Below are 10129 nucleotides of genomic sequence, written 5' to 3' on the forward strand. Positions count from 1 at the left end.
AGGGAATTTGAGGCAAATTGAGGCAAATTTGGGTGGAAACAGAAGAAATTTGGGGGAATGGAGAAAAATTGGGGAAATGGAGGAAATTTGAGGCAAGTTTGGGAGATCAGGGGAAAAACTGAGGAAATTTGAGGCAAATTTGGGGAAATTTGGGGAAAACCGAGGAAATTTGATGGAAATTTGGGGAAATAAAGGAAAAAGTGGGGAAATTTGAGGCAAATGTGGGAAAATTGGGGCAAATTGGGGGAAACTGAGGAAATTTGAGGGGAATTTGGGAAAACTGGGAGAAAATTGAGGAAATTTGAGGAAAAATGGGGGAAATTGAGGAAATTTGAGGAAAATTTAGGAAAATTGGGGGAAATCGGGGAAAAACTGAGGAAATTTGAGAGTAATTTGGGAAAATTGGGAGAAAATTGAGGAAATTTGAGGAAAAATGGGGGAAATTGAGGAAATTTAGGGGAATTTGCATGGTTAATGGATGGAGATGGATGGAGGTGGATGGAGATGGATGGAGGTGGATGTAGATGGTCATGGATGGAGGTGGATGGAGATGGATGGAGATGGATGGAGATGGTGATGGATGGAGGTGGATGGAGATGGTCATGGATGGAGATGGATGGAGGTGGATGCAGATGGATGGAGGTGGATGGATGGAGCTGATGGCCCATCACGGACCATCATGGAGCCCTTGTCCCCCCCTGTCCCCACCTCCAGACATGCTCCTCCCCGAGGACCTTTGCCATGGTGACCCCGACGTGGCCAATGGGCCCTGGGACACCGTCGCCGTCTTCATCACCCTCTTCCTCCTCAGCGTCTGCTACAGCGCCACCGTCACCCTCTGCAAGGTGGGGTGGCCTATGGGGCTTCCTATGGGGCTTCCTATGGGGCTTCCTATGGGGCCCGTGGGTGGGGGGGAAGGGGGAGAGGTGGAGGAGCTATGGGTGGTGGAGGAGGTTTGGAGGACCCATAGGTGGTGGTGAAGGTGCCATAGGTGATATTGAAGGAGATACAGAGGTCCTATGGGTGGGGGCGAAGATAGGACCCATAGGTGGTGGGAGGGGTTGGAGGGGCTGGGTGGTCATTGGGTGGTCATTGGGTGGCCATTGGGTGGTCATTGGGTGGTCATTGCGTGTTCGTTGAGTGGTCACTGAGTGGTCATTGGATGGTCATTGGATGGTCATTGGGTGTTCATTGGGTGGTCGTTGGGTGGTCATTGGATGGTCATTGGGTGGCCATTGGGTGGTCATTGGGTGGTCATTGGGTGGTAGGAAGGTCATTGGTTGATCATTGGTTGATCATTGGTTGGTCATTGGGTGGCCATTGGCTGATGGTTGGTCATTGGTGGGTCATTGGGTGGCCATTGGTTGACGGTTGTTGATGGTTGCTGGTGGGACCGAACCCCCCTGAGCTGTTCCCCATCCACAGGTCAAGTGGGTCCTGGCCACCCTCCTGCACCTCAAGCCAAACCCCGTCCCCCACTACAAGAACGTCATGAACCACATGGTCTAAGGGGAGGTCTCCCATTGGCTGCTGGAGCTGAAGCCACCAGGAGACCCAATAGGGTGGGTGGGAGGGGAGGGATGGACAATGGGTGGACATAAGCATGGAGAGGACACCCCATGGATGGACATGGCCACGGAGAGGACACCCCATGGGTGGACATGGCCATGGAGAGGAACTGGAGGCTCAAGGAGGTGGTTCCTGTCCCTGTCCTCCACCCCTGTGTCCTCCCAGGTCCACCTTGGGGTGAGGAGATACGGATGGGGGGCCACCAGCAGCTAGGCAGGGGTAGGGGATGGTCATCAGGTCTACCCAAGGGGGGGCGGACACCAGGTCTACCCATAGACCATTATCCATAGTAGCGGCTATCAGGTCTACCCATAGTAAGTACCAATAATGGCCATCAGGTCTACCCATAAAACGCCGCTAGTAGAGAGGTCTATCAGGTCTACCCAGGTAGAGGGCAGCCACCAGGTCTACCCAAGAGGCGAAGGCGGGGAAGGCTAGTGTTGAAATCTCCCTTTTCTGCCCCAACCCCCCCCGCAGATTTGGGTCAAAACCACCACATTTGACCATTATTTGCATCTGTGCAACCGCCTCTGCCCAAAATAGCCCCCAAAAGCCCCTTTTCTGCCCCGTTCCACCCTCAGTAACGACCGAGTCTCGCTTTCAACCGCCGAGTTTTGACCGTTTCCCCCCTTTTTGGCCCCAAAAGCCCTTTTATGGCCCCAAAAAGTGCGGTCTATGGGAAAAGAGGCGTCTTTTGGGGGAAAAACACCCATTTCGTGGTAAAAAACAACTTGTTTTGAGAGGAAATGAAACGTTTCGGATGGCAAAGAATAGACATGGCCAAAAGGCGGGTTCGGGGGGGGGGGGGGAATCATCGTTTTAAGGTAAAATAACCCAGAATTGATGATTAAAAAGCTTTTGGGTTCTAGGAATAAAATAAAGGGAGAAAAATGCGTCCATTTGGGTCCAAAAACCTCATTTTAAGGCAAACCCCCCTTTATTTTACAGCAAAAACCCCTCATTTTAAGGCAAACCCCCCTCATTTTAAGGCAAAAAAACCTCATTTTGGGGCAGAACACACACACACCCCCCTTATTTTAGGGGAAAAAAGTCATTTAAAGCTTAAAAAAGTCTCATTTAAGGCTAAAACCCCCTAATTTTATAGCCAAAAAGGCTCATTTTAAGGCAAACCCCCCTCATTTTAAGGCAAAAATACCCCAATTTTGAGGCAAACCCCCTAATTTTAAGATAAAACTCACCAAATTTTAAGGCAAAACTCCCCCATTTTAAGGTAAAAACACTTGGTTTGAGGAAAAAGACTCATTTTAAGGCGAAAAAGACTCATTTTAAGGCAAACCCCTTCATTTTAAGGCAAAACCCCCCAATTTTACCCCCCTTCCCCTGGATTTGATGTCAAAAACCAGCATTTTTGGTGCAAAAAGCAGCATTTTATTGGCAAACCACACATTTTATCACCAAAACCCACAAGTTTTGCAGCAGAAATACACATTTTTGAGCAAAACCCACACATTTTAGGGCAAAACCACACAATTCAGGGCAAAAATACACATTTCAGGGCAAAACCAGACATTTTAGGGCAAAACCCCCCACGTTTTACAGCAAAACCACACATTTTAGGGCAAAAATACACATTTTAGGGCAAAACTAGACATTTTAGGGAAAAACCCCCCACGTTTTACAGCAAAACCACACATTTTATGGCAAAAATACACATTTTAGGGCAAAAATACACATTTTAGAGCAAAAAACACACATTTTAGGGCAAACCCACACATTTTACAGCAAAAACAGGCATTTTATGACAAAAAAACCTCCATTTTACACCAAAACAACATATTTTAAGGGGAAAAAAGCCATTTTTTCACCATTTTAACCCCCAAACTCCCTCTTTTTCCTCCCAAACCAGCCCCTTTCTGCAAAAAACCATCATTTCTACATTGAATTGACCCCAAATACCACTTTTTCACCCCAAAAAAGGGAGAATCGGGATGGGGGTTTAACCCCAAACCATGAAATTTGGCGCAAAATGACCCCAAACCTGCCTTTTTTGGTGAAATCCGACCAAAATGCACAAATCTTGATGCTTTTTGTCCCCAAATCGCCACTTTTTAACCCCAAAAGCTTCATTTTCGGCTTCCAAAAACCTTCATTTCTCCCCCCCCAAAATCTTCACTTTTTGACCCGAAAATCTTCGTTCCTCTGCTCCAAAAACCTTCATTTTGGGGGCTCCAGAAATCTTCATGTTTCACCCCAAAAAATCTTCACTTTCAGACCCCAAAATCTTCACTTTTAGACCCTCCCAAAAAATCTTCATTTTCGGCTTCCAAAACCCTCATTTTTCTGCCCCCCAAATCATCGCTTTTTCACCCAAAAGTCTTCATTTTAGGGCCAAAAAAACCCCTTTTTCTGCCAAAAATCGCCATTTTCGCCCATTCGACACCAAAAAACACTCGTTTTTGGGTCAAAACCCCCCAAAATCGCCTCTTTTTACCAAAAACCACCATTTTGGGGCTGGTTTTAAGCCCAAATCCCCCTTTTTCGCCCCATTACGGGCGCGATGCTGCCCCCTGGTGGATCGTCTGCTCCTCGCACCTGATTGGCCACCGCTCAGCCTCCCTCCATGGCGCTCTCTGATTGGTCAGGACCTCAATTGCCTTAGGAAAGGCCCCCAAATGGGTGGGAAAAGCCCCGGTTTGGGTCAATTTGGGCCCAAAAATGGGTCATTTTGGACATGAAGGATCTAAAGGGGCTTCTTATGGACCTCAAGGTCACCCCCAAACCCCGTCATTCCCCTCTAGAGCCCCATATCATGGACCTATGGACCTTGAGGACCATTGGGTCCTTCAAGATACATGAGGTTCTTAAGGACCATTGAGGTTCTTATAGACATTATGGACCTATAGGACCTCCAAGTGCCCGTAGGTCCCCTCTAGAACCCCATATCATGGACCTATGGACCTCCAAGACCCCATAACTCATCTCTATAACCCCCCATCACGGACCTATGGACCTTCAGCACTTGAGGTCCTTCAAGATACATGAGGTTCTTAGGGACCATTGAGGTTCTTATGGACATTATGGACCTTTAGGACCTCCAAGTGCCCATAATTCCCCTTCAGAACCCCATATCATGGACCTATGGACCTTGAGGATCATTTGGTCCCTCAAGATACATGAGGTTCTTAGGGACCATTGAGGTTCTTATGGACGTTATGGACCTTTGGGACCTCCAAGACCCCATAACTCATCTCTCTAACCCCTATCATGGACCTATGGACCTTCAGGACTTGAGGTCCTTCAAGATACATGAGGTTCTTATGGGCACTGGAGGTTCTTATGGGCACTGGAGGTTCTTATGGACACTTGAGCTCCTTCTGGACCTTTCTTACGGGCAATGGAGGTTCTTATGGCCCATGGAGGTCCTTATGGACCTCCTGGACCTCAATGGCCACCCTTTAAGGTGCTGGAAGACCCAAACCAGGAGGTCCGGGTGACCACGGGTAGCGGTACCAGCAGCGATAGGTGATGGCCCACGAGGCCCAGCCAATGGCGGCGCCGGCCGCGTTCCTCGGCCAATCGTGACGGTAGGTCAAGGTGACGGCCAATAGGAAGTGCCAGAGGAGGATCAAGGCCACGTTGAGGAGGAAGAGGAGGGACAAGGCCGTGCCGGGACGTTTGGGCTCTTCTATGGGTTCTTCTTGCCAGGGTGGCCCCACAGACGGAGGGGGGGGGGCCATAGGGGATGGGGGCCCCATAAGTGATGGGGCTATGGGCGATGGGGACCTCCTAGGGGATGGGGACCTCATAGATGGGGATGGGGACCTCATAGATGGGGATGGGGACCTCATGGGCGATGGGGACCTCATAGGGGATGGTGGGCCCATAGATGACAATGGTGGCCCTATAGGTGATGGGCACCTCATAGATGATGGTGGTGGCCCTATAGGTGACGGTGGCCCCATAGGGGACGGGCCCCCCATCCCAAAGACCCAGCCGACCCACGGCAGAGCCCGCAACCAGCTCCAGAAGCTCCAGGTCCCGTTGGGGCCCCCCTGCCCTTGGGGTCCTCCATAGCCCATCCCATGGGGCTCCCACACCCCATGGGGCTCCCCACGGCCCCTCCACCCCATAGGTTGACCTTCCCCATGGATATAACCCACCCCTTGATGTTCCCCATGGATATAACCCATCCCATGACCCTTCCACTCAACCCCTTGATGTTCCCCATGGCTATAACCCATCCCACCACCCTTCCACTCAGCCCCATAGCGTTCCCCATGGACATAACCCATCCCTTGACGTTCCCCATGACCCTGCCACTCTGCCCCATGGCGTTCCCCATGGATAGAACCCATCCCTTGATGTTCCCCATGGCTATAACCCATCCCTTGACGCTCCCATTGACCCTTCCACTCAACCCCTTGATGTTCCCCATGGCTAGAACCCATCCCATGACCCTTCCACTCCGCCCCATAGTGTTCCCCATGGACATAACCCATCCCTTGACGTTCCCCATGACCCTGCCACTCTGCCCCATGCCGTTCCCCATGGATAGAACCCATCCCTTGACGCTCCCATTGACCCTTCCACTCAACCCCTTGACGTTCCCCATGGCTAGAACCCATCCCATCACCCTTCCACTCTGCCCCATAGCGTTCCCCATGGATAGAACCCATTCCATGACCCTTCCACTCTGCCCCATGGCGTTCCCCACGGCCATAACCCATCCCATCACCCTTCCACTCTGCCCCATAGCGTTCCCCATGGATAGAACCCATTCCATCACCCTTCCACTCCGCCCCATAGCGTTCCCCACGGCCATAACCCATCCCTTGCCGCTCCCCCCGCCCCCCGCCCCACCTCCCCCCCCACCTCCCCTTCCCTTTCCCCCCCGCCCCATACAGCAGCACCCCCAAAGCTCCCACCTCTTCGGCCAAACCCAACCCGCAATGAACCAAGGCGAAAGCTTGGGGGGACACCCCGAACCCTTCCCAGCGGTGCCCGTGGCTGCGGCAGCTCTGGGGGTCGCTGTAGGGCAGGAGCAGGGTCCCCCCATGGATGACCCCCCGCGCCCAACACCGCCCCGTCGCGGCGTCCAAGGCGTCGCCGAGCCAGCAGGGGGCGCCTCTGCCCAGCGCGGCCCCCACGGCCCAGCGCGCCGCCGCGCGGCCCACGGCGCCCGCTGTGGGGCGGCAGAGGGGCAGCGCGGCCACGGCCAGCGCCAGCAGCAGCAGCGCCGTCCAACCGCCCGCCGAGCGCAGCAGCCGCCTGCGGGATGTGGGGGGCAGACCCATAAGTGTGGGGGGGGGCTGGACCCATAGGTGAGGCGCAAAGGTCAGAGAGACAGGGAAAACACCCGAGGTGGGGCGGCAAAGGCCAGAGATGGGGCAGCAAAGGCCATAGATAGGCACATAGACCCATAGATGTGGTCCTACACCCCACAGATATAGCCCCAAACCCCATAGATATAGCCCAAAACCCCATAGATATGGCACCAAAACCCCATATAGCCCCAAACCCCATAGATATAGCCCCAAACCCCATAGATATAGCCCCAAACCCCACAGATATAGCCCCAAACCCCACAGATATAGCCCCAAACCCCATAGATATGGCACCAAAACCCCATATAGCCCTAAACCCCATAGATATAGCCCCAAACCCCATATAGATGTAGCCCCAAACCCCATAGATAGAGCCCCAAACCCCATATAGATATAGCCCCAAACCCCATAGATGTGACCCAAAACCCCGTATAGCCCAAAACCCCATAGATATAGCCCCAAACCCCGTATAGATATAGCCCCAAACCCCATATAGATATAGCCCCAAACCCCATAGATGTGACCCAAAACCCCGTATAGCCCAAAACCCCATAGATATAGCCCCAAACCTCATAGATACAGCCCCAAACCCCATAGATATGGCACCAAGACCCCATATAGCCCAAAACCCCATAGATGTAGCCCCAAACCCCATAGATATAGCTCCAAAAACCATAGATACAGCCCCAAAACCCCATAGATAGTGACCTAGACCCATAGATGTGGTCCTACACCCCATAGATGGTGACCTAGACCCATAGATATGGTCCTACACCCCATAGATGTAGCCCCAAAACCCCATAGATGTGACCCAAGACCCCATAGATCTAGCCCAAACCCCCATAGATGTGACCCAAAACCCCATATAGCCCAAAACCCCATAGATATAGCCCCAAACCCCATAGATATAGCCCCAAACCCCATAGATATGGCACCAAAACCCCATATAGCCCAAAACCCCATAGATGTAGCCCCAAACCCCATAGATATAGCCCCAAACCCCATAGATATAGCCCCAAACCCCATAGATATGGTACCAAATACCATAGATATAGCCCCAAAACCATAGATACAGCCCCAAAACCCCATAGATGTGACCCAAAACCCCATATAGCCCAAAACCCCATAGATGTAGCCCCAAACCCCATAGATATAGCCCCAAACCCCATAGATATGGCACCAAACCCCATAGATATGGCCCAAAACCCCATAGATATAGCCCCAAAACCATAGATACAGCCCCAAAACCCCATAGATGTGACCCAAAACCCCATATAGCCCAAAACCCCATAGATATAGCCCCAAACCCCATAGATATAGCCCCAAACCCCATAGATATGGCCCAAAACCCCATAGATATAGCCCAAAACCCCACAGATATAGCCCCAAACCCCATAGATATGGCCCCAAACCCCATAGATATAGCCCAAAACCCCACAGATATAGCCCCAAACCCCATAGATATGGCCCAAAACCCCATAGATATAGCCCCAAACCCCATAGATATAGCCCCAAACCCCATAGATATGGCACCAAAACCCCACAGATATAGCCCCAAACCCCATAGATGTGACCCAAAACCCCATAGATATAGCCCCAAACCCCATAGATATAGCCCCAAAAACCATAGATGTAGCCAAAAACCCCATAGATGTGACCCAAGACCCCATAGATGGCGACCTAGACCCATAGACGGTGACCTGCACCCCATAGATAGTGAGTTAGACCCATAGATCTAGCCCAAACCCCCATAGATATAGCCCAAACCCCATAGATGTGACCCAAAACCCCATAGATAGTGAGTTAGACCCATAGATGTGGTCCCAGGCCCCATAGATATGGACTAAGACCCCACAGATGTGCCTCAAGACCCTACATATGGTGACCTAGACCCCATAAGTGATGACCTAGACCCATAAATGGCAACATAAACCCCATAGATGTGGCTCCAGAGCCCATAGGTGCTGCCCTAGACCCATATATGTCAGCCTAGACCCATAAGTGATGACTTAGACCCATAAATGGCAGCCTAGACCCCATAGATGTGGCCCAAAACCCCACAGATGTGACCCCAGCCCCATAGATCCCCCTCCCAGCCCCATAGATAAGCCCCAGCCCCACAGAGACAACCTTGCCCCATAACCCCTGCCCAGCCCCACATCCCCTCCCCAGCCCCATAGCCCCCCATAGCCCCACAGACACCCCATAGCCCTACAGACACCCCATAAAACCCCATAGCCCCATAGAGCCCAATAGCCCCATAACAACTCCCTTCAGCCCCATAGCCCCCCATAGCCCCATAGATACCCCCTCACGAGCCCCATAACCCCTCCAGCCCCATAGATTCTCCCCCAGCCCCATAGACCCCCATAGCCCCATAGACCCTCGGAGCCCCATAGATCCCCCTGCCCCATATATTCCCCATAGCCCCATAAGCCCCCCCACCCCATAGATCTCCCCCAGTCCCATAGATCCCCCCCAGCCCCATAGAGACCCCCGAGCCCCATAGAGACCCCACAGCCCCATTACCCCATCCAGCCCCATATATCCCCCAGCCCCACAACCTCCCCTGCCCCATAAGCCCCCCCTGCCCCATAGACCACCATAGCCCCATAGACCCTCGGAGCCCCATAGATCCCCCTGCCCCACATATTCCTCATAGCCCCGTAAGCCCCCCCACCCCATAGATCCCCCCCAACCCCATAGAGACCCCACAGCCCCATTACCCCATCCAGCCCCATATATCCCTCAGCCCCATAGATCTACCCCAGCCCCATAGATCCCCCCCAAGCCCCATAGAGACCCCACAGCCCCATTACCCCATCCAGCCCCATATATCCCTCAGCCCCATAGATCTACCCCAGCCCCACAACCTCCCCCTGCCCCATAAGCCCCCCCTGCCCCATAGCCCCCCCATAGACTCACGTTTCCAGCAGGTTATGGGGCGAAGCCAAGAGGCTGTGGGGGTCCGCTCGAGCCTTCAGTGTGGGGCCCAGCCCCACAAGTAGCGCCAGGGCCAGAGCGTGGGCCCGGGGGAAGAGGGGGGACGCCATGACAGCGGCTGCCCCATAGCACAGCCCATGGATCAGCACCCCACAGCACCCCATAGCGCCCCACAGCTGCCCCATAGCGACCCACAGCGGCCCCATAGCCCCCCATAGCCGCCCCATGGCTGCCCACAGCCGCCCCATAGCGCCCCATAGCCGCCCCATAGCCGCCCCATAGACCCCTATAGGCGCCCCATAGGCTTGTGGGTAACAGGTGGCCAAAGGGCA

General features: G+C 53.1%; 1 protein-coding gene across 1 annotated transcript; it reads right to left on the reverse strand.

The window, feature by feature from the left end:
- Nucleotides 1–4985: 4985 nt before the first annotated feature.
- LOC115603287 (fat storage-inducing transmembrane protein 1-like) lies at nucleotides 4986–9907 on the reverse strand. The gene is made up of 3 exons (XM_030475053.1): nucleotides 9780–9907; nucleotides 6433–6798; nucleotides 4986–5316 (listed from the first exon to the last, which is right to left on the reverse strand). Exons 1-3 carry the CDS (start codon nucleotides 9905–9907, stop codon nucleotides 4986–4988), a joined length of 825 nt encoding a protein of 274 aa, XP_030330913.1.
- Nucleotides 9908–10129: the final 222 nt, after the last annotated feature.

Source organism: Strigops habroptila, unplaced genomic scaffold (genome assembly GCF_004027225.2).
Source record: "Strigops habroptila isolate Jane unplaced genomic scaffold, bStrHab1.2.pri NW_022045629.1_ctg1, whole genome shotgun sequence".
In the NCBI taxonomy this organism is placed as follows: domain Eukaryota; kingdom Metazoa; phylum Chordata; class Aves; order Psittaciformes; family Psittacidae; genus Strigops; species Strigops habroptila.

Coding starts and splice junctions, on each gene's coding strand:
- LOC115603287 (XM_030475053.1), bottom strand. CDS start 9,907: ATGGCGTCCCCCCTCTTCCCCCGGGCCCACGCTCTGGCCCTGGCGCTA. Junction 6,799..9,779: donor CCCCATAACCTGCTGGAAAC/GTGAGTCTATGG, acceptor CACATCCCGCAG/GCGGCTGCTGCGCTCGGCGG. Junction 5,317..6,432: donor GGAGCTTTGGGGGTGCTGCT/GTATGGGGCGGG, acceptor CCCATCCCCTAG/GAGGTCCCCATCGCCCATAG.